The sequence below is a fragment of the Coenobita brevimanus genome, chromosome 76 (assembly GCF_032717465.1).
Source record: "Coenobita brevimanus isolate Jiangsu-jjx chromosome 76, ASM3271746v2, whole genome shotgun sequence".
Taxonomy (NCBI): domain Eukaryota; kingdom Metazoa; phylum Arthropoda; class Malacostraca; order Decapoda; family Coenobitidae; genus Coenobita; species Coenobita brevimanus.
Window position 1 is genome coordinate 22,753,757 of NC_137029.1, and position 25,483 is coordinate 22,779,239.

The 25,483-nt window shown below is 43.3% G+C and overlaps 1 protein-coding gene across 1 annotated transcript in view; it reads right to left on the reverse strand.

Moving 5' to 3' along the window:
• prtp (thioredoxin domain-containing protein pretaporter) overlaps window positions 1-25,258 on the reverse strand; it is a 58,460-nt gene extending 33,202 nt beyond the window's left edge. The window contains exons 1-4 of the mRNA XM_080278925.1: window positions 24,958-25,258; window positions 1,996-2,142; window positions 1,665-1,767; window positions 1,123-1,254 (exon numbers count right to left, since the gene is read on the reverse strand). Coding sequence (XP_080135051.1) covers window positions 1,123-1,254; window positions 1,665-1,767; window positions 1,996-2,142; window positions 24,958-25,109 — 534 coding nt within the window. The 5' untranslated portion in view covers window positions 25,110-25,258. The remainder of the gene's footprint in view (window positions 1-1,122; window positions 1,255-1,664; window positions 1,768-1,995; window positions 2,143-24,957) is intronic.
• Window positions 25,259-25,483: the final 225 nt, after the last annotated feature.

Sequence of the window (25,483 nt, forward strand, 5' to 3'; positions counted from 1 at the left end):
AATGTTTGGTCATCCTCTGTTTAGGTATGTGCATGTGAATATTTTAGGGTGGCATGGAGAGGAAGAGGTAACAGATCTAATAGTCAGCACCATTACTGAATTGTTCCACAACCATATTATAAGGGAAATATATGATTTTTTCAGCGCTCACCATCCACTCACTCGATGTAGTGCTGCTCTCGGGTGTCTGCCCTTTCCTCTCCTCCCTCCTTTCCTTCCTTCCTCTTCTGTCTTTCTCTCCTTCATTCTTTCCTCTTCCCTCTGCCTACAGGTAACTTTACACTCCCTCTTTTGTCTTTCTTTCTTTCATTCATTCCTCCTCCTCCTGCCTATGGGTGACTCTACACTGAGTGACAAGCCAAATGGTTTCCTGTACACCAGGAAACCATTTACTATGCTGGGTGGTAACCATAACACCAAATTATGGCACCTGGTGGTTTAGTGGGTAACAAAGGTGCTCCAATCAGATTAAGCTGGTGCAGGTTTATATCCAAGGAGTGGTTGGGGTTTGTTGCTCACATAATGCAACTAAGGGATGAGTGAGGCTGGTCATTCTCATCTTAAATGTCAGGACCAATTTGCCCAGCCCCGGGCTCCTATGCTCCTCATGAGACAACACTGGATTAGATGATGAATGAATGAATGAAAAAACTTTCCTTCCTTCCTTTGGGCACCTGCATCCCTTTGTTTAGGTATGTGCATGTGAAAAATTTAGGGTGGCATGGGGAGAATGAGGTGATAGAGCTTATGGTTACCACCATCAATGAATGCTTCCATAACTTTAATACAGTATAGGGGAAATATATGATTATTTCCATTGTAAAAACTTTTCCCTCTTCTCTTTTGGACACCTGCCTTTGCTCTCAGGCCAGAAGGAGGACCACCCAGCAATGCTTTCCTTGGTTTCAACACTCCCTGGATATGCCAATAGCCTTTGTGCTTAAAGAAGGAGGGGGAGAGGGCATGGGAAAGAGGTGCTCGCTGTGTGAGATCCAAGTAGGAAAACAGAAAGTCGCTAAGCATTTGGCTGTGGCTGGATGCAAAGCCACTGCACTGAACGGTATCAAAAGGGTTAAAGCTAAATAATATAGCACTGAAAAAAATAGCTGTACAATTCTTCACCTGACAATGACCACACCACGGGGCATAGAACTTGATAAAATGTTTTCCCTTGGGCACACTGGCCTTGAATGTGGCTTCTGTGTGCTCCACCAAGCCAGTCTTTGGCTCAGGCACTGGTACTTCATCCCCAACCTGGAAAAGGGTACAAACACTCATAATCATCCTAACCCAATTATCCACTTTTTATCCTTAGCTAAAAAAAAAATTTGGACTAGACTATGGCAATCAGCCACTAGAAAGCATGTTAAAGTTTTAAATTATTTACTCAATATGTGGAATAAAATTATAACTTCAACATTAAACTCCAATGCAAGTTCTTCAACATAAACCTCATTTATCAGCACAGATCAGTAATTTTGAGCTGCACATCAAACTTACTCCAAAGTCAGAATTTATTTCTTCCCACTCATCTCCTACGCCATTAGCGAGAACATGTGTATCATTTGAATAAATTTCAAGTGGACAGTGTTCTGCATTAGCATACATATGAAATATAGCAAGAAGTTCTTGATTTGCATTTGCAGATCCACACTCAAACTCACCACATCTGTGCCCAACTGCTCAGCAATGAATCGTTCTAGTGAGGCAAGATCACGTGGGCCGCGGTACCTCACTCCTCCCTCACTCTTCCCAAACAATTTCAGTCTGGGGATGGCAACTGAATTCAACGAAGGCTCACATAAACAATGATACAATTACAAGCAAGAACAATTATTAATGCAAATTTTGCATGTCAAACAGCTATGAACATGAGGAAAAAAAAATCCAACTTTATATTAATACTATAAACTACTTTATGACAATATAATACTGTACTGTTATAATACTATGATATATATATACCAGTATGCATAGTAAGAGTGACATGCTCACGTAGGATAGCCAGTAACATCATGGTCAGAACATAGTGCTGAGTGCTGTGTACAGTCCACTTTCCCCACTGCCACTGCACCTTCATCAGTGTTGTATTTCTGACCTAAATCTTCCCATGTTGGACTCAGTCGCTTGCAGTGTCCACACCTATTGGAAGTGACAGAGAATAAAGAATGGAAATCAGTAATAAGCATACAGAACCCTATATTACATACAGGAATTTTAAAGCTGAGGGTATGGCTGTTCAGTAATCCCCTCTTACCTGTGGTGTATACATTCCATGACCCCCAGTGGATATCTGAAACCCGCAGATAGTACCGAACCCTAAATATAGCAATCCCTCCCTTATCCGACATAACAGAGCCAGAGGCAAGTCCAGGTAATAGCGTGTCTGGATAATGGACTTCTCCCCTGGTCCCCCTTTGTACATAACCTAACTTTGAATGCCAGTGTAAAAGGCCACTACAGTACATTGTACAACACTTGTTCCTGTTGTTTAAAACTATCTGGTCAACCAGACCTATAAACCACAGCCACGAAATTACCATGGTCAAGCAGACCTATCAACCACAGACATGCAATCACCACTACAGGGCCATTCCCTGCAGTGACATGAAAACATGAAAAAACAGTTACACAGAACAATGCAGTGGGCACACAAAACGTAATGGGAAAATGGAATAAAATCATGGTAAAATAGGATAAAATCATGGCAGAGTACAGTAAGCTAAAATAAAATCAATATCAACAATCACGATTCGACCATCCCGCATCAATCTTACCCAGGATCTTCCGCTTCTCCAGAGTCCACACTGCCCTCTTCCTTTTTCCTGATGAAGGAGCCATCATCACACCCTACGAAGAGGCATGCAAGGAATATCATGGCCTGAAACAGGTAGGAAACAACCACAAAAACTACCATGTGCACCGCCATGACAACTGTCCGAGAGGAGCTGTTCACTACTCTGTCACTGCAAGGGAACTAAGATCGACTGAGGGGGTCTCTAGCTGACACTGGGTGAACTACCCAGCCAGACAAGGCGACACCACTGGGATATTCCTGCTTGGCCGGGTGCAAAAATGTTCACGCAGCCATAATTTCCACCTGGACGCATGCATTTTGTCTGGATAAATGGAAAAATATACGAATAATGGCTTCGAACAGCCAGATCACAGCATCCAGATAATGGATATTTGTCTGGGTAATGACCACCTGGATAACAGGGGGATTACTGTATACACTTAACCCCTCTCGTCCGGCAGATGTTGTCGTGATCGCTCCCCACAGCCGGGCATTCCCTACAAACATAGGCAAAATCATCTATCTTTAAACCATCATATCTCTTTTAATACTTAACCAATTATAACAAATAAGGTTTCATATTACTCATCAATCCTTTGACTTCAAGTTGATGGCATCAGATGGTCCGTCAAGTGCAGATAGGGAGAGTAAGAAAATAGCTCAGGGATAGCTGCAACCATCACCAAGTGCTTTAAGATAGAAAAGCAATTTCAACCAACTGGTGCAGATCTAAGATGTCAAAAGTACTCCACCTCTGTAGCAAATGGGAACTCCATCCCCAGTCTTAGTTTTTTAAGTTAGAGGCAGCTTCTGCAGCACTAGGGAGTCCTTCCTACTTCTGTATGGTCTCTGGAATGTTTGGTCATCCTCTGTTTAGGTATGTGCATGTGAATATTTTAGGGTGGCATGGAGAGGAAGAGGTAACAGATCTAATAGTCAGCACCATTACTGAATTGTTCCACAACCATATTATAAGGGAAATATATGATTTTTTCAGGGCTCACCATCCACTCACTCGATGTAGTGCTGCTCTTGGGTGTCTGCCCTTTCCTCTCCTCCCTCCTTTCCTTCCTTCCTCTTCTGTCTTTCTTTCCTTCATTCTTTCCTCTTCCCTCTGCCTACAGGTAACTTTACACTCCCTCTTTTGTCTTTCTTTCCTTCATTCAGTCCTCCTCCTCCTGCCTATGGGTGACTCTACACTGAGTGACAAGCCAAATGGTTTCCTGTACACCAGGAAACTATTTACTATGCTGGGTGGTAACCATAACACCAAATTATTGCCAGTGTCCATATGCATGGCGGAGGTTTGGCGACACAACAAAGGCTTACAGCCCACCACACTGATATCACTTCGATGACACTTCCAGGAGACCAAAATCCACAACAAACACTATTTCCATGAATATTTTTACATAATCAGTCGTACTGGGTGAATGAAGGCCGTTCACAGTAGCAACAACCTTGAACTCAGGCTGCTTGTCTCTTTCCTCGTTACAGACAGACACTCGTGCGCTCTCTCTCTCTCTCTCTCTCACACACACACACACACACACACACAAACGTATGTTTGGCAGTACAAGAACAACTATCACTACAACAACTACTACTATAACTACAGCTACCACTACAACAAGTACTACTACCAGTACCACAATTACTACTATTCCAACTACCACATCTACTACTATTACTATCACACCTACAACACATACTACCACCACTACAAATACTACTACAAAAAAAAAAAAAGTGAACCAAGTACCATAAACGGAAATACAGTACTTACCACTATGACTTTCTCATTCCTTTGAGTTATATATACTTTTTCATCATAAGAAATATGCATAAACAAATGTTTTCCAAATAAAATAAGGCTGCAAGTTTATCATGAAACATACTTTCTGCCTCCAATATTCACATAAATATACACAGAGCAGTGAAATCATATTTTCTATTTCAACAAAAAACGACATACCAGTATGTACAAAACTAACTTATTCATAACACCCAGATTCCTACCATTCGGTCTTTGCGTGGAAATCAAAGAAACAGTCAGTAGACAGTGCCACTTCACATTCAGCACACCACCACCTCATCATATGGTGTTGCTGTGGTCGGCGCGATGAATTGGCGCAAGCATAGCAACGTCGGAAGGCTTCTTTGCCTGCAGGTGTGCGAGGTAGTATTTCCATGAAATGCCTGCTGAGCTAGTCCCTGCACTGCAGGAGGTCAGGCAGTTGCTGTACACTGTGCCTACATTTCACGGAAGGAGTTACCTGTTCATACCTCTCCAGAAGGCCGTAAATTACATCCTTCTCGAACTGTCCGAGGGATGTGCTGTTCTGTGTAACATCCATGTACAGAATCATGGCATTCAGTTCACAGATGTCCAGTACAGGTAGGTATGCCTTCTTATACCACTTAAAACCTCCTCAGACAGTCGATTGTGCCGATCTGCATAATTGATTTATCGATGAGTTGCATGTTCACATTATAGTTGATAACAGCATCAGGCTTGAACACTGGCTGCCTTGTTCTTCTACCAACTTGTCTGTGTCGATCAACCTTTGTGGACTGTGGTGAGGGCATTCACCTTTTTCTTATCATGCCAGTGAATTGCCAGGAGTTTACTTGATTGCAAGGTCCTGCACTCCCCCTTCACGGTGCCTTTGGGAAAGGATGGCCGATGTTTCCTCTTTGCACGGACAGTGCCACACAATCCAACTTGGTGTTCTTGCAGGTACTTTGCAAGACTAGGTGCTGTGTAATAATTATCAGTGTAAAGGATGTGGTTGCCACCGAAGTACCTGTCCATTAATTTCTTGACCGCAGAGCCAAGGAATCTATGGGGAAAGTCCTTTGACAACACTGCATCACTCATTGTATACACATTGAAATCACGCATGTATCCAGTCTTTCAATCATGCAATACAAAGAACTTTATTCCAAAATGATGTCTCTTTGATGGAATGTACTGAATGATGGCAAGATGTCCCCTGAACAAAACAAGCGTTTTGTCAATCATAACCTTCCAAAATGGCCTGAAAAAAGATTGAAGTTTTTCCTTCATCATCTCCAGAATTGAGCGAATTTTCCACAGCCTATCATTCAAATGTGGGCCCATATTCGTGGAAAAATGCAAGTACCCCAGGATGTCAAGATATCAGTCACGTGGCATATACTTACCGAATACCGGCGTCACAGCAATATCGTCCACGAGCCAATAATCGTGTATGTTATGTTTTCTGACATGAGGCATCAACACCGTCAATGCTAGCCAGACATACATTTCGCTAGCACTCGTTGCAGTCCATTCCTTCATTTTCGCACTCTCTCTCAGGTGCAAGGTTTCAGCCCAATTGCAGCTGAAATCCCTGAAACTGTTCACTTCTTTCACAATGAACTCCACCACTACTGTTGTGAAAAAAGCAAGGAAGAAGTCCAAGGCAGAAGAAACTCTGTTGCAGGGAAATTCTGGATGCACACCTGCATTTGTGTCATCAAACACAGGCACTTTAGGCTGAAACCCCGTCCCTTCCTCCCATACAAAGTTTCTAACCTACCTGTCCTTGGCTCCTGTCATGTCTGCCGTGCACGTGGCCTACCCCATGCCCTGCCACGGCCCCTACCATGGTGTCGTGGTGGCGATTTCACAAACTAACCATTAGATGATGCAGGTGATGATACTGGTAATGGTGATTGTGGTGGTGATGGCATTGCTGAAAGGTATTGGCAGGCACGTGCCTGCTGGCGTGCACCTGCACCAACATAACCAGATGGGCCAGGTTGTGGCAAAATGCCAAGTGGCAAGGCAGGCTGGCATGGCGCACAACGTGATGAGGCAAGCTGGCGAGGTGAGACACATGGTGAGACACATGGTGAGGCCCGTAGTGATGCAGGCCAGCATGGTGAGGCCTGTTGTGATGCAGGCCAGCGTGGTGAGGCACGTGGTGAGGCCTGAAGTGAGGCAGGTCGGCATGGCGCACCACATGGTGAGGCAGGCCGGCGTGGTGAGGCACGTAGTGATGCAGGCCAGCGTGGTGAGGCACGTGGTGATTATTCAAGTGATGCAGGCCGTGTGGGTGAAAGTGGTGGTGATGGTGTATGGGTGGAAAATTCCATCCTAGGCCGCTCTCGTGCCCAGTGCTCAGCCTGTGGTGTTTTCTACTCCCGCCAGCCTCCTTGCTTCCTTCACTCTCTACCTCCCTGCCACTTTCTCCACTGTGCGTATATCACCCTCTGCAGGATCATCAACTACATCTGATCCTTAATCATCAAAAAAGGCTGATGATCTTGCAGACGGAAAATGTTGCCACACAGTGGAGAATTCATGGTCACTCTCCCCCTCTGATCCGTATTTTTTCCATATTCAGCATCGCTAAATCTGGTTCCTCAGAGAAGGAGTCACTTTCCCCACTCACAATCGGCGATAAAAGCATATCTAACTCCCTCCCTATCGCACTATCACTTAGGCTTTTCCTCCGAGGGCTTTTGGACTTCATTGGTGTTGAAGTCGGTGAGCACGGGTGGTCAGACGAGGGTTCGGATACAGGAATATGGATTTGCATAGGTCTATCCATCATGGAGGTACGTAGGCAACTGAAGTGTGACTGGGATGCATGCGGGAGGGTTGCCAGCGGGTGCAGGTGGTAAAAATAATCAGCTGAATATTCAAACAACGGCGCGAATTACTAGATCATGTATACACGACCCCCGGATGGCCCCAGGAGGACATGTATGCACGTCACCCGGACGGGATGGGCTATAGGAAGCACTTTATGGGTTCTCTTTGGCATATCCGAATTGCCAGCATCACTACTCTTCCACTTTGGGGCCATTATTAAGTAAAATAAGGGTTACTTGAACACAAGCACTGCAATACTGCGACAGTTGATCTGACAACCGAGATGGTTATTGACTAACGAGCAGGTAGCATATACGTTTTTTTTTTTACACAAGTAAAATGACAGGCTTATCACTCCTTCAGTTATTTTGGTCATATTTATGGCAAAGTACTGCCCAGCAGTTATGACCAGCAAACATCTTTGTGTTTAATAATGGAATGAAAAGCTTATGCATTATGACATCCAGTTTATTGTGGTGGACCGCCACACCGCTGTGATGTATGGCAAGGCTGGGGGGGGGGGTGCTATGGTAGCCACAAAAGTGCCTTGTCTGCCAGACGAAGCCAGTGTTGTTCACAACCGTCTTTGTAATTTATGAATTTATTAACCTGTGGATTGTGCAATTACCATTTTTATCACACCCCGTGGTGCGCAAAAAACGAAGGAAATTTTTATTTTTTTTTTATTATAAACTTGAAGATGAACATCCTGGGCATAATCTGGTGAAAAAAAAATATTCTTTCTTTCTCTCCGTCTTTGCGTAGGGCCATGTGTAAGTTTATACACAGGAGTAGTGAAAAAAAAAAAAAAAATTATCATAAACTTAAAAATAAATATCCAGGGCATTATCAGGTGAGAAGAAAAAAATCTCTCTCTCTCCATCTTTGCATAGTGCCATGCATAAGTTTGCATAGGGGTCGAAATGTTTACGGTGATGCACAGCCGGCACAGCCTGAGCTGTGGCTCGCAATGCGACGCTACCCAGTACCCAGCCTGAGCAGTGGCTCGCAATCCACGGGTTAATGTTAGGACTGAAACTTACCATGTTTTAGAATCCGTTAAAGAAAAATTTGTCAATACAGTACTACGGTAATAATCAGCAATGAAATACAGTATTTTGATAAATTACAAACAAAACTGTGCTCTATGGCAACAGGTAGCTGGTAGTGCACTAAGTGGTGACTGAGTTGAGCACCAATACACTGCCCTGGAAAGGGTTAGGGCAGGTCTGCTGAAGAGTTCACTAATCCTCTGCAACTGATAAAATATCAGTACTGTACAGCGTGAATATGCTAGACAAGGGGATGATTCACATCTCAGGTAGGACGGAGTGGGATGGCGCGGGATTGCATTATGCTACTCATAAGGGTGTGCAATTTCTATCTATCTATTGCCAGACACCATAATCCCATCAGGGGTGGCCATTTGTCTTTGAGTTATTTGTTTTACAGAGAGGGGCACTAATCCTCCACCAACCCACTTGTTAACACATAGGAAGCACGTATGGTTTGGTTATATGGTTACCACCCAGCGCTGTAAATGGTTTCTTGGCTTACAGAAAAACATTTGGCTTGTCACTCCATGTAAAGCCACCTGTAAAGGAAAGAAAAGCAATAAGAGTGACAGGAAAGATGGGAGAAATAGGAAGAGAGGAAGGCAGGCACAGAAAAAGAATGAAAAAGGCTAAGGAAATATTAGGCAGCACTACATCAAGTGAGTGGATGATGGTCGCCATCACCTACCACCAACGTGCAATATAAAACTTATAAATTGTTTATTTCTGGAAATTTCCATTTAACCCCTTAACCACGGGCTTGTTTTGCTCTGTCTTGCGTGTCCCGCGGGCATATTCAGGCTCCGATAGACTCTCTAAAAATATTTGCCAAAAATCAGTTATTACTCCTAGAATATTAAAATCACATATGCTTATGGCACATATCTTCAGCTTTCTCCTGGGGTGTTTGTTGAGCCTTCGTCAAGTACCGTAGGACTTGTGGAGACCTCTGAAGTTGGGTAACGAAGTCTCCACTTTACACTTCCCGACAACCCGTAATATGATTACCACAGCCTGATATTATCTATCTATCTATCTATCTATCTATTGCCAGACGCCTCAATCCCGTTTGGGGTGGCCACAAACAAATCGCCTCCAAGTCGCCCTGTCCCCCGCCATTTCACTGCCCCGCTCCCAACTCATACCCCCCTCTCTCATACATCTCTCCACCCCATCCCTCCATCTCATCCTCGGCCTCCTCCTCCCTCTTCCCCCCTGCACCTCACTCACATACACTCTCTTCGTCAGTCTTTCACCCTCCATCCTCTCCACATGGCCAAACCACCTCAGTGTGTTCCTCATACGCTTCCTATCACATCCACATCCACACCACAACGCTCCTTTATATCCTCATTCGTCAGCCTGTCTCTCCACGTGACTCCACAGGCTCCTCTTAAATAACTCATTTCCACTGCTCTCACTCTTGACTTGTGTCCTTCCAACAATGTCCAAGCTTCACTTCCGTTCGTTAGAGTTGGTATCACAATAGTGTCATGTAGTAACTTTTTCACTTCCATGCTCACTTCCCTGTTTATTATCACTGCTTTCAAAGAACCAGCAACCTTTCTTCCCTGCTGTACCCTTTCAAGCACTTCACCCTCCAAACCTCCATCCTTACTCATCACAATACCCAAGTACTTAAACGTACTCACATTTTCCAATTCCTCACCATCCAACCTCGCTGTACATTCACTAACTTCACCTCTCTCAAAGACCATCACTTTACTCTTCCCTACATTCACCTTTAGATTCCGTTTCTTACACACTCTCTCAAACTCATCCACCAAGCCTTGCAGCTCCCCTTCGTCTTCACTCAACAACACAGTATCATCTGCAAACAACAGTACAGGGAGTTTCCAAACACTATCCTCTCTCACCAGGGCCACTCCAACATCCACTACCCTACCTTGTACCTCTTTTATTACCCCATCCATGTACAGATTGAACAACCATGAAGACATGACACATCCCTGTTTCAAACCAACTTTCAAAGAGAAAAATTCACTTAGTTCACCATCCACACGCACTGCAGCCTTCGCACCATCGTACATACTCTTCACAGCATTCAGCAACTTCCCATCCACTCCATATATTCTTAACACTTTCCCCAATCCTTGTCTATCCACCCTGTCATATGCTTTCTCCAAATCCATGAAAGCCGCATACAACTTCTTTCCCTTTTCTAGAAACTTTTCCACTAAAGATCTAAGAATGAATATCTGATCTACACAACCTCTTCCCTTCCTAAAGCCTCCCTGTTCTTCTCCAACTAATTTCTCTGTTCTTTCTCTAACTCTGTCTTTAAGTATCCTACCATACACTTTTCCTATTATACTAAAAAGAAAAATGCCCCTATGATTACCACACACTTCTTTTGCCCCTTTTCCTTTGTACAAGGGAATAATTATACCTGACTTCCAATCCTCCGGGACTCTACCTTCCTCCCAGGCCAATCTGCACATCTTCCACATCCATTCTACTACTATCTCTCCCCCATGCTTCAGCCTTTCACCACACACTCCATCAATTCCTGGGGCTTTCCCCGATTTAACTTTCTTCATTGCTTCCACAGCTTCTATCCTACTGATTTCTTCCTGTCTTCTCACCTCCCTCCTTCTCCCAGCCATTCCCCAGCGACTTATACTCGCATTACTTCCATCCTCTACGTTCAACAATTCCTTAAAGTGTTCTCTCCATCTGGTGATATTATCACCAGAAACAATATTCTATGATTTTCAAATAGTTTGGAATCCATACTCCAAAAAAAAATACGTGAAAGCAATGAAAATTACGAGGGCGTATGACCTTCCCACTTGACATCGTTCGCCGCTGGTGTTCTGTCATTTATTATTCATAAAAACACTCACGGTTTATATTTCTATTACTATATACCGGTAACATTTATATATATCTACAGTCTTTATCCATAAGTTTCCTTCAGTAATAGTATCGTAGTTTATTGTCACTGTAGGCATTCAATTTCTCTATCAGTAAAATACGTAGCATTCACTTTCTCGTCCTGTATACTAGCGTTGAGAGTGAATGTCACTTTCACCTTCACTCTCATAACTCATAGTACAGTACCCTCACGTCCAACACGCGTTTGTCCAGCACGATTCGCGTCTAGCATGGACAGCAAAAAATTAGTACGATTTAATACAATTTAATTACTGTAACATGGGTGCATTAGCATAACACGCACAGAGCTCCGAGAAGTGGGCGAAATCCGCAGAGTTCGCCTCTAGCACGATCACCCCCGGTCCACCATGGTCATACTGGACATTCCTGTGATGCTGACAGCCAATCAAAACTTCTGATCAAGTTGCCTCCCCCACCCGCTATCGTGACGTGATCGTGATGTCGCCCAATCAAAAATACTTCTGCTCTCACGTGATGTTTTGTTCAAATTTGTTTTGTTCAAATTTCTCCCACCACAGTGCCACTCAGTCGCATAATTCACATTGGAAGGTGCTTTTTTTCTCGATGCATTTTCTGCCCTTGCATTGGCATTTTATCCTGCTCACGATGCCTAGGAAGCCTTCTGAGAACCCCAAGAAGCAGCGGTACCTCTCTCAGGCCACCAAGCTAGAAATCATCGAGAGGAAGAAGAAAAGGGAGAGGAATTTCAAAGGATTTATGAGGGAGGTTGAGGAGGAGCAGCAGCCATTACCCGCTAGTGACGCCAGCAGCCATACTCCGGGGACCCAGTAGGACTACCTACAGCCTCGAATACCACTTTCCATTCCCAGCAAGCCCACCAACACTATCCTAAAAGGTTAGATATCATTCATAGTACAGCACCATTTATTATAATTACAGTAGTACCAATATATGTATAGGTATATGGTAGGTATTTAGGGTGACTTTTCCTAGGCTTGCTGACATAATTCATTTTTCCCCATAAGCTCTGTTGTTTGTCCAACACGTTTTTGGTCCAACACGGGACCCATGCATGACAATATTACCATGTTGGACGTGAGGGTACTGTATTCATACATGCTCGAGTGAAACTTTCACTTTCATTACTCCTAGTATATATACTCATATTCTTATAATACTACTCATTTACATTTCTATTTACGTTCTCTATTTTATTTACATTATTTACATTTCTTTTTTATTTACACTGTGTTAGGCAGTCACTTGCAGTAACTTATAAAACTATTTTCCACTGTTCACTTATATTTACATTCATTGCTTTCACTTGCTGTTTATACATTATTTACACATTACTGTATTTACAATTCCACTTGCACTGTTTTACTCACCAGAAAGATCATAGTCACTCTCTATCAATTGTCAGCCCTTTACCTCTTTCCACACGAGGTTTAGTAGGGGGTAGAGGTCACAGGGCCCTTTGCATGGGGCTAAAACACGGCGGTAGTTAGCAGGCGCGAATCCGACGTACTTTCACCTTGAAAGATGACAGTAAACTGATAATGGTGGGCCGGGGTGGCCTACCTAGGGAAAATGCATTACTGCCACTGTCAGCCTCATGAGAGCTGCTAATATATAGCTATGAAATGACTGGCAGGCAATCTAGACAATACATTATAAATTAGGTAGTTCCAGGTGAATGTAAATATCACTTAGGCTTCTCCCTTCCTTTCTTATATACATTTTTATTACGAGAATAGATTATACGGCATATTTCAAGGGGAAATAAACAGCGAAAATTAGCGAACGAGTGCACGTGAGGTGTTGTCAGGTGATAATTAGCCAATTTCAGGTGTATTGCACTCTCACTTACCTTATTTCTTTTTTGTATATATTATTTAGTATAAGAATAGGGCATAGGGCTACTTCAATGGATGAAATCAGTGGAAAATTCCAGGGAAGATTTACTTAACGTAGTGCGGCCAGACAGGCGATAGGAGAGGGTAATGGAGGGGAGTCAAGAACGGGGAGAAATGGCTAAATTGTCAACAATGGATGGGAGTACAGATGAGATTAGGAGTGCTGACTAGTGTTGGACACTGGCAGTACTGATAGATGATACAAGCCACCATCTGAAAGCCCGGGCGAATTCAAAATAACACAGAATCACAAAAGTGACGCCCCGCGGTATGATCCCTTGCTCCCAAGCGTCCTGAAAGTGACGCCCCGCAGTTAAGGGGTTAATATATTCAGACCAAAGTTAACTGCAGGTAACTGAAACCATGGATAGCAGTTCCATGGATAAGGGAGGACCACTGTATTGCTACTATAGTGGAGGTACAGGGGAGTACAGTATACGAGTAAAGGTTATTGTGAACCCAGGTTGAAATGACCTGAATATTTGCTAAAACTTGCACAAAAGTTAAGTACAGGTATCACACATGTACATGCAACTATCTGACACAAGTCCTCTTCACCCATTTTTTAGACTACAATGTGGCTATCAACCTTACCTTCTCTTACTGTTAATGTACTCAAATGTTTTTTACTATCTATCTATCTACATACCTATGCTGCTTCCCTCAAGGAAAGGGAGGTAGCCGAGACAGGACGACACACTCCCCATTTACTCATCCATTCAAAAATATTCATTCGCATCTTAGCCCCAAAGGGGAGAACGGACAGATCCTCACTGCACCACACCGCACAAGGGTCAACTGCGCTATGCAATCAGTGACATCCACAGCAGGGCTCGACAGCAGAGCTGGTTTACTCCTACCACATCATAACAGACCCATCCCCTTACCCACACCTGACCTGACTAGCTGAGCAGACAAAATGCAGGAGAATATCCCCTCAGGGCTCCGTCATCACTTATTCATTCACAATTTCTCTCCATTTATTTCTGTCACGCACAGCCACTCTTCCTTGCTCAACAGACATCCCTCTTGCATCCAGCGCTCTCTTCTCACTGTCCATCCATCCTATTAGTGGTCTTCCTCTCAGCCTTACACCTCTCACATCAGATCTAGTTATCTTTTTCACCAATCGCTCATTATCCATTCTCTCCATATGCCCAAAACATTGCAACACCCTCTGCTCAACTCTACCAGCCATCTCCCGAACAACTCCAGTTCTCCTTCGCACTTCATCATTTCGCACTCGATCCATATGCATCACACCACACATACCGGTACTCCTCAGACATCTCATCTCCATTACATTCAAACTTTTCCTCTCTGCTACACCCATATTCCATGTTTCAGCCCCATATAATGCAGTCAGTACCACAACACCCTCATACAGCCTTCTCTTTACATCAATTCTAAGCGAACGACATCTAAACACTTTTTTCATTCCTCCCAGCACCTTTCCTACTTCATTTATTCTAAACTTCACTTCTGCATCTATTCTTCCATCCACAGCAACATGTGACCCTAGATATTTAAAACATTCTACCTCCTCAAGCAACTCGCCATTCAAAACTATATTCATCCCCCTACCATCTACCAACCTCGTACACTTCATCACTTTACTCTTACTCTCATTTACTTTCAATTTCCTCCTTTCACACACCCTTCCAAACTCCTCTACCAACTGTCTCAATCTCTCCTCTGAATCAGCCACCAGTGCAGTATCATCTGCAAACAGCAGCTGCTTCAGATTCCACTCTCCACCATCAACATTCACCAGACTCAGACCTCCACCTAAAACTCTTGCATTCACCTCCCTTACAACACCATCCATGTAAATATTAAACAACCAAGGCGACATCGCACATCCCTGTTGCAGCCTCACTCTCATGGGAAACCAATCTATCTATCTATTGCCAGATGCCTCAATCCCGTTTGAGGTGGCCACAAACAAATCGCCTCCAAGTCGCCCTGTCCCCTGCCATTTCACTCCCCTGCTCCCAACTCACACCCCCCTCTCTCATATACCTCTCCACCCCATCTCTCCATCTCATCCTCGGCCTCCCCCTCCCTCTTTCCCCCTCCACCTCACTCACATACACTCTCTTCGTCAGTCTTTGACCCTCCATCCTCTCCACATGGCCAAACCACCTCAGTGTGTTCCTCATAACGCTTCCTATCACATCCACATCAACACCACAACGCTCCTTTATATCCTCATTCGTCAGCCTGTCTCTCCATGTGACTCCACAGGCTCCTCTTAAATAACTCATTTCCACGGCTCTCACTCTTGACTTGTATCCTTCCAACAACGTCCAAGCTTCACTTCCGTACGTTAGAGTTGGTATCACAATACTGTCATGTAGTAACTTTTTCACTTCCATGCTCACTTCCCTGTTTATTATCACTGCTTTCAAAGAACCAGCAACCTTTCTTCCCTGCTGTACCCTTCCAAGCACTTCACCCTCCAAACCTCCATCCTTACTCATCACACTACCCAAGTACTTAAACGTACTCACATTTTCCAATTCCTCACCATCCAACCTCGCTGTACATTCACTGACTTCACCTCTCTCAAAGACCATCACTTTACTCTTCCCTACATTCACCTTTAGATTCCATTTCTTACACACTCTCCCAAACTCATCCACCAAGCCTTGCAGCTCCCCTTCGTCTTCACTCAACAACACGGTATCATCTGCAAACAACAGTACAGGGAGTTTCCAAACACTATCCTCTCTCACCAGGGCCACTCCAACATCCATTACCCTACCTTGTACCTCTTTTATTACCCCATCCATGTACAGATTGAACAACCATGGAGACATGACACATCCCTGTTTCAACCCAACTTTCAAAGAGAAAAATTCACTTAGTTCACCATCCACACGCACTGCAGCCTTCGCACCATCGTACATACTCTTCACAGCATTCAGCAACTTCCCATCTATTCCATATATTCTTAACACTTTCCACAATCCTAGTCTATCCACCCTGTCATATGCTTTCTCCAAATCCATGAAAGCCACATACAACTTCTTTCCCTTCTCTAGAAACTTTTCCACTAAAGATCTAAGAATGAATATCTGATCTACACAACCTCTTCCCTTCCTAAAGCCTCCCTGTTCTTCTCCAACTAATTTCTCTGTTCTTTCTCTAACTCTGTCAATAAGTATCCTACCATATACTTTTCCTATTATACTAAGAAGACAAATGCCCCTATGATTACCACACACTTCTTTTTCCCCTTTTCCTTTGTACAAGGGAATAATTATACCTGACTTCCAATCCTCCGGGACTCTACCTTCCTCCCAGGCCAATCTGCACATCTTCCACATCCATTCTACTACTATCTCTCCCCCATGCTTCAGCATTTCACCACACACTCCATCAATTCCTGGGGCTTTCCCTGATTTAAGGGAGACCCCGCCATGGTTACTCTTGGTTGGTACAACCGAATTAGTTTACAGACACAGAAAAGTTATAAACCATTTCCATTTCTAATTAACTATTGTTGTATGTAGTATCACTTCCATCCATTCGATAATACCATAGTTAACTAAGAATCATGTGCAAATTTCTAATGCAGTTCAAAATGGTGTATCAGTGAAACGAACTTACCAAAATCTTTTGCTTAAGTCTCCATGAAAAGAGTGGCCTTATGTAACACTTTTGTGCATAAACTTTTTTTATATCCCTCCCATGATAAGGACAATGAATTTTTAAAGTATAATTTCCATAAAAATTGAAAGTTTGGTGGAAAAATATTAAACGAAAAAATGAACTCAAACATTTCTCTTATTTTGGTTCCACAGACTTTTGCCCTTACAGCTATATTTCAAATAAAAAGAAAAATGGCGAAAATCGATTGAAAAATGGCCGAGATACACTCAATCAAAACTAAAAAAAAACAAACTTTACAGGAGAGCCATTTTTAAATCTCCTGCTCCCGTGGGCGGCCATTTAACAACCTAAAAGTCCCCAGCGATGTACGATGACTTGTCTTCCACCTCCCTCCTCTTCTTCACCTTCTGTCGCAGCCTTTCTCTTTTCCTATCTCGGTCTTGTAGTAAGGACATTGTTATTTTACTCATAGGAAATTTCAGTTCATCACACAAATGTCCCTCCACGTAACCCACATTATAGTCCAATATTGCCTGCGCTGAAGCAAAGTCCAATATTTGTTTGTTTGCGTTCTTATACTTGGAGCAGTATCTCCACACTCTTGAATGCATGTGTTCGTTAGGATTTTGGGTTTTACTCAACAAACACGCATTTAGCAATTTATCACTTGTTATTCTCTTGTATTCACCTTCATTGTTGTGTGACTTGGTATTGGTTCATTTCTGGCCACAGCTCTTTCGTAGAAGCACCAACTCTCCACTGATTTAGGGCACAAATGATGACGTGGAGCTGCATCAGTGGAAGTACAGTGAAAGAACGAAGACAATATTTCCTTCCTCATGTCACTGACGGTCCCATTTATGTGTCTCCACACCGCAATTCCATAGTAATTTGTTAGTTTATTTATCACTGTGTCCGTGAGCTTTCCCTTGCCTTCCATCTGTGTAGAGTAAATACGAAGTATAAAAACTCAGCAAATGGAGGGAGTACTGGGGACGAGCTGAGGGGACTAGTGACGCACCTTCCCTCTTACCTGTCTAGCATGCACTGATGTTCTCTGCCTGGGTCTCTGGGACCGACTCTTCCCTCTCTCAGTGGAGTTCCCAGAGATATCCAAGAGACGAAATAGCTTTGCAAACCACAATTTTTTGTAGTAATTTTTTGCGTATATAGCATTACAAAAGTATTTTTACGTACCATAGGTTGCCGGGGGTCACAATATTTTTATTTGGTTACATTAATAACATCGGTTTTAGACGAGATATAAGGATAAAACTTTGTCTGAGTGTTGCCACCACCACAACCACTTTTTAAAAATATTTTGCTGATTTTCGACCATGTGTCAGAAAATTACATATTTTGAGGGCCGGGGGCTCCCTTAACTTTCTTCACTGCTTCCACAACTTCTATCCTACTGATTTCTTCCTGTCTTCTCACCTCCCTCCTTCTTCCAGCCATTCCCCAGCCACTTATACTCGCATTACTTCCATCCTCCACGTTCAACAATTCCTTAAAGTGTTCTCTCCATCTGCTCACTTTTTCTCCCTTCTCCACTAGTAATCTACCATTTTTATCTTTCACTCCCCTGCTAACTTCACTTCCACCCTGTCTTACTCTTTTCACCTCTTTCCAGAACATTTTCTTACAGTCCCTCCACTTTACACTCAAATTCCTTCCAAATTCCTCATCCACTCTCTTCTTACTCTCTCTTACTAATCTTTTCACCTCTCTCTTTCTTTCTACATATAACTCTCTCTTCCGCCTCTCAACTTCTTCCACGCCCCTATTTCTCATCCATTCATTGTATGCTTTCTTCTTTTGTGCCACAGCCCGTTTCACCTCTTCAGTCCACCACGCTGTTCCTTGCACCCCTCTCCATCTTCTCTTCCTTCCACACACCACATCACATGCTGTACATATTTCTTCTGTAAATATTCTACACACACCTTCCACGTCCCCCATCTGCTCCAACTCATATTTGCCCAATCATTCCTCCACTTCTCTCTTATACTCTGCCTTTTTCTCATCCTCTTGTAACCTTTCCACTCTCCTTGCAACTACTCCTTCCTCTTGTCTTTCCCTTCTTCTATTCCTCCATCTTACTTGAACTTTAACTCTGGCCACCACCAAGTAGTGGTCAGAAAGTCCACTCCCCCAACCTCTATAAACTCTTGCATCCAATATACATCTTCGCATCCTTTCATCCACACACACATAATCAATCATTGCCTTCCTTTCACTAAATTCACCACCCACCCTTCTCATCACTCGCCATGTATACCTGTGGATCATTTTATGCCTGAAGAGGGTATTGGCTATCACCAACCCCCTCCCAGCACAAATGTCCACTAATGCACTCCCATTCTCATCTATCTCAGCAGGCACACCCCACTCACCAACTATTCCATCCACCTTCACATTCCCAACTTTACCATTCATATCACCAATCAAAAACACTCTATCATTCCTTCCAAACTTTTCCATGCACACTTCTACATTTGTCCAGAACTCTTCTCTCACTCTTCTAGCACGATCTTGCGTTGGCACATACACACACACAATCGCCCACATTTGTATTCCAACTTTCAACTTTACCCACACAATCCTTGATCCAACTGATCCATACTGTCTTATGCTCCTCTTCCATCTTTTACTCACAACTATACATACTCCTTCCTTTGCCCTCTCATTCACACCTACTCCTGCACATATACCCCATCCATACTCCCATTCTCTCACACTTTCTCCTCTCCATTTTGTTTCAGTTATTCCACATACATCCACTTTCGCATCCTCAAGCACCTGGACAATCTCTCTCTCTTTCACCTCATCATTTGCTCCCCTTACATTCCACGTTCCAATTGCAATGTCCTTTGTCCGGTCCTTGGTTGTCAACGTTTGGTCAGTCCTTGTCCGAGGCTTATTGTTTGTTTTTTTAGTTAGTTGTTTTCCGGGGAGGGGCACTAACCCTCCGCCAACCCTTTTAGTCGCCTTTTACGACAAGCAGGGATACCAATCACTCACAGCAATTCCCACTCTTACACACACTCTACTATTTACATAAAAACTTTTCACCCCTTTTAGTAACCTACCATCAAGTCCATACAATCTTAAAACAGTCCACAAAGCCTCCCTATCAATTCTATCATACGCTTTCTCTAAATCCATGAATGCCCAAAACACGTCCTTGCCTTTCGCTAAATACGTTTCACACACTTGTCTCACAGCAAACACCTGATCCATGCATCCCTTCCCTCTCCTAAAGCCACACTGCTCATCACCAATCACTCCCTCTGTACCCTCTCTAACTCTCATAATTAACACTCTACCATAAACCTTACCTACAACACTCAACAAACTTATACCCCTAAAGCTAGTACATTCATACTTATCACCCTTGCCTTTATACAACGGGACCACACAAGCACTTGCCCAGTCAATTGGCACCATACCTTTCACAAAGCACACATTCAACAATCTTACTAACCAGTCAACAATAGTCACTCCACCACCCTTCAGGCATTCCACAGCATACCCATCCATACCTGCAGCTTTGCCTGTTTTCATCTCCTTTACTGCCTTCTCCACTTCCTCCTTCGTGATCAAAGAATCATTCAACTCTCCCAACACATTTATTCCTTGCACCCTTCCATCTGCCACAATCTCAGCCACCCTTTCCTCCTCTACATTTAACAATCTTTCAAAATACTCTGCCCATCTCTTCCTTACTGCATCCACCTCAATTAACATCCTTCCATCCTCTGCTTATACTCGTTCTTCCTTCCCAGACTCTCCCTTTCGCACCCTTTTCACCTCCTTCCAAAACATTTTCTTATTCTGTCGAAAATTCTCTGTCAGCCGCCTACCCCACCTCTCATCTGCTGCCACTTTAGCATCACGCACAGCCCTTCTCGTCCTATTCCTCTTTTCCTTATACCTTTCATATGACATCTCATCCTTCCTCTGCAGCCACACTTCATATGCACGTCTCTTCTCAGCCACAGCCATACTTACTTCCTCGCACCACCATTCACTTCCTTTTCTTACACCACCACCCACACGTCTCACACCACACACCTCTTCTGCATGCCCCACCACAGCACTCTTAAACAACTGCCATTCCTCCTCCACACTGCCATTTTCCTGATCTTTCACTGCATTCCGCTCATCTTTCAATTTCTCCTGATACTCTATCTTTTTCTCTCTTTTATCCAACTCACTCACTTTCAAAACCTCCCTGCCACACCTAACCCTCCTAGCTCTCACCCATCTCTTACCTACTCTTAACTTTCCCTCCACCAGGTAGTGGTCAGACATACCTCCACCCTCCCCTCTCAGAACTCTCACATCCAACAATCTTCCTATTACATTCCTAGACACAACCACATAGTCCATCAAAGCTCTATCAACAACCCTTCCACCCTCCTGTCTCTATCTATCTATCTATCTATAGCCCGATGCCCTAATCCCGCAAAGGGTGGCCGCAGACAAAACGCCTCCAAGTCACTCTGTCACCCACCATTTGACTCCCCTCCCCCCAACTCAACCCCCCCTCCCTCATATACCTCTCAACTCCATCCCTCCACCTCATCCTCGGTCTACCCCTCCCTCTCCCCCCCTCCACCTCACCTACATACACCCTCTTAGTCAGTCTCTCATTCTCCATCCTCTCCACATGTCCAAACCACCTCAGTGTATTTCTCCTAATCTTTTCAACCACATCCACATCTACCCCACAACGTTCCTTCACTTCTTCATTCGTCAACCTGTCCCTCCATGTCACTCCACATGCTCCTCTCAAGTAACTCATTTCCACTGCTCTCACTCTTGACTTGTTCCCCTCTTGCAAGGTCCACGCCTCGCTTCCATACGTCAGGGTAAGGATCACAATACCATCATGCAGTGACTTCTTTCTTCTCAAACAGCGTATTTCCAATCACCATCTCTCACTCAACACACATCGCTATCATTCGTTCCCCATTTTCATTTCTTCCAGGCACACCATGCATACCAACTACACCTTCAACTGCTACATTTCCCACTCTAGCATTCAGATCTCCCATCATTACCACATTCACATTCGCTCCAAAACTCTGCAGACACTCATCAACATCATTCCAGAAAGACTCCCTCTCTTCTTCATCCCTTTCACTACCAGGCCCATATGCACACACAAACACCCACAACTCAATGTTCAAATTTCGCTTTCACCCACATCAGTCTCGATGACACCTCCTTCCATTCAATCACACACTGCTGTACTTCCGGACTCACTAACAAGGCCACACCTTCTCTTGCCCTTCCTCTATCAACACCTGACAATCTTCCATTCACACTTCAAAACATAGACTCACCCTTCCCTTTCATCTTCGTTTCACTCAAAGCTAACACATCCAACTTTCTTCTCACAAACATTCTCCCAATCTCCTCCCTTTTAGCCTCAATCATACTACATCCACGCACATTCACAGACCCAATCTACAGGGTACGGGGATAACTCCATCCCCCATCCCTTTCTCTGGCCTGTCTCTTTTTAGGAACTAAAAACCAAAGGAGGGGCTCCCTAGTCCCCTCACCCTGCCCCTTTTAGTCACCTTTTACAAGATGCAGGGAATATGGTGGCAGTATTCTTCCTAACACAACCTGGCCGCAGAGTAGTAGTACCACCCCATACTGCGGCCAGATTGTGTCCCCCCAGCCACGGGGGGGGACACAATCTGGCTTTTATGCTCTCACTAAAATTTCCTGGTTGCCATATTCCTGCTATTCTGCTATAATGTAGTCTTTTTATCTCAATTTGATCAGGCTTTTCATCCTTCTATGGTACTGCTTATTTCACATTGATTAATGGCAGAATAAGACATTACTACAGTTCTGCAACCTTTCTGCTGCTTATTTCACATAGATTAATGGCAAAATAGGACATTACTACACTTCTGCAGCCTTTCTGTAGCACTTCCTCGTAACTAGTATCACATACTGTTGCTAATCGCTTGTAATAACTCAGTATTCCACATGGAAAGATGGCAGTTTTCGGCTAAGTTAAAGTGAAAAGAGTACCTGTACTGTATAGTTGTCCCAGTCTCCCTCACCTTGGATGCCCCTCTTTCTCCAGTCCTGGCAAGACTGACCAGTGTGGAGCTGCACTTTTCACCCCAAGTGCAGCACCCATTGTCATCTCCCTCCCTATGATACAGTTATCGGTACTATGGATAGCATCACTTGTCCTACAATTGTTGCCCGATATAGTGATGCCAGTGCTGGATGCAGCAATGAGTTGGTAATAATATTTTGCTCTGTATGGTACCATATATTTACTAAGGTTCATAATGCCTCCTGAATTATTGTCTTTACCATATGGATTTCTTTACTATGCTTTTATCGTATTGGTACTGTACCATGGTCATTGCCTACTCATGCAGATAAGGTCATTTATGTTGGACTGATTTATTTTTACCCCTCACAGTGGCTACTATCAACTCTGGTAGGTACTACCATAAGTGAAATGTGGTTACAAGCTTGGTAACTAGCCTCACAACTTATCACTCTAGGAGTGAAACATTTCTGCATTTGTGATTTTTCTTTGGAGTCCAAATCTAGGCTGAAACTATCACATACCAGTGGTTCCAAATCTTATAACAGATCTCAAATCTCTTTGTTGCTAACAGCTTCTAGCAACTGTTGGGAAATAATTAGCAGGTTCTGCTGGTAATTTCTGCTTCCAAAACATAGGAAAAATCAACTGTAATATGGCCAACTCTAACATGAGAATCCCTTAGGAGGAAACATGATGTCAGCTTTAAATTAGAATAACTTAGGTGTTTTAGTTCAGCAGATGTGAGGCAACATGTTCTACATTGCAAAGTACAGTACAGTAATATGTTTCCTTACTGTTCACGGCAATGGGGGAACGTACCACAAACACAAGGTAAAATTTACTGAATAATTAAAATCCTTCAAAACAGAACCCTGGAGCTGTAGTTTAACTGTGTGATTGTCTACAAATCATCTGTAGTGCCAAACAGCATCACCAACAATAGCATCTACAGGCATACCCGGGTTTAACGATGCAAATGGTTAAGTAAAAGCCCATTGCTAGGCAGGGTATCATATCTCTGGGTAGATTTAACATGTAACATACAGGGATGCGTTTTTGAGCCTTGAGTCCCCCCCCCCCAACAAAGTCCTAAACCCACCCAAATGAGTCCAAAAACAAGTTTCTAGTTAACCTAAACCCCCAAATAGCTTTACAACATGCTAAACTAAGCCTAAAAGTTATTTATACCTCACCTAAACCCCAAAATAAAATCTGAAAATCATCAAAAATGTCTGGGAAAAAATCAAAACTGTACCGCAAAATGACAACGTTCACCCCACCTATGACTAAAACATATTAATCTAAGTACGGTAACCTAAACACAAACTTTAGGTCTAAAATATCAAAATCTGTAAAACAAACAAACCCATCGTTATATCTGGGCTTGGCCATCATTTGGTGGGGTAGTGTGGTATTTCTATACCTACTGCTATGCTTGGGTATCGCATCTAGAGGTATCATATCTCGGGGTCTGCCTGTACTTTTAACGGCATAGCTATTTTCAGGTAATTTAACAACACAGACCAAAAAATCATCCCAAAACACGAACACAAACAAAACTAGTGTATTTTGTAATGGTTCAATAACTCACGAATAAGCAATACAGAAATAGCAAACTGCAAATATGGATAGACGATTGTACCATTGTGCAATTTTCATTTGCTAATTATGTTCAAACCTCTTTAGATTAGATCAGACTAATTTAGGTTCTCAACCTAACTTACAGAACGTGACTTGCAAATTTAACTTATAAATGTCCAGGAGCACTCTTTTAGCATTACAGTAGTTCCCTTCCTTGCCCCTAAAAATGAAGTATTACTACATGAAATTAGTGTCTAATTGTAAACTTAAAAAGTGGTGCATTTGAGAAATATCAATGAGATATTTAAAAATAAGGTCCCAATCACTCTGGCTGCATCCTGATAACCTTTAAACAACTTAAGAAAACCAATGGAAATAAAATAACCCACCATGGTGCATAGAACATAATAAAGTGCGGCTTCTTTGGGACGGCCTCAGCAAATGTTTCAGGGTTAAAGGCGATAACATTGCTGGGAGCCTGTTGCTGTTGCTCCTCTGCCAGGCACGTTGCCACCACCAGCAAGGTTATGGCAAACAACATTTTGCTTTTCCTGTCTAAGCACCTTCTGAAACGAAGAGCCTGCTCTCTAGGCGTTCCCAACTCGGAATGAAATACTGTACGTACTCCTAGAACCGTACCACCGATACCGGTTACACCTGACAACACTTGTCCTAGACAACACTTGTTTTCCGCCCCACTCAGCCTACTCAGGCTTTCATGACTTTCACAGAAAACGTTTTCAATTTTGAGGTAGACTCTGGGACAAAAGTCTGCCAATTATTTAATCTCCATCTTACATTTTTCATGTGGAAATACAGTAATCCTGTCCTATTTATAATGTGTCAGAGAAGGGTTACCCTAGCATATGTGTCAAAGGCAGGAGTCCGTGGAGCCAAGTTTATGAACTTTTAATC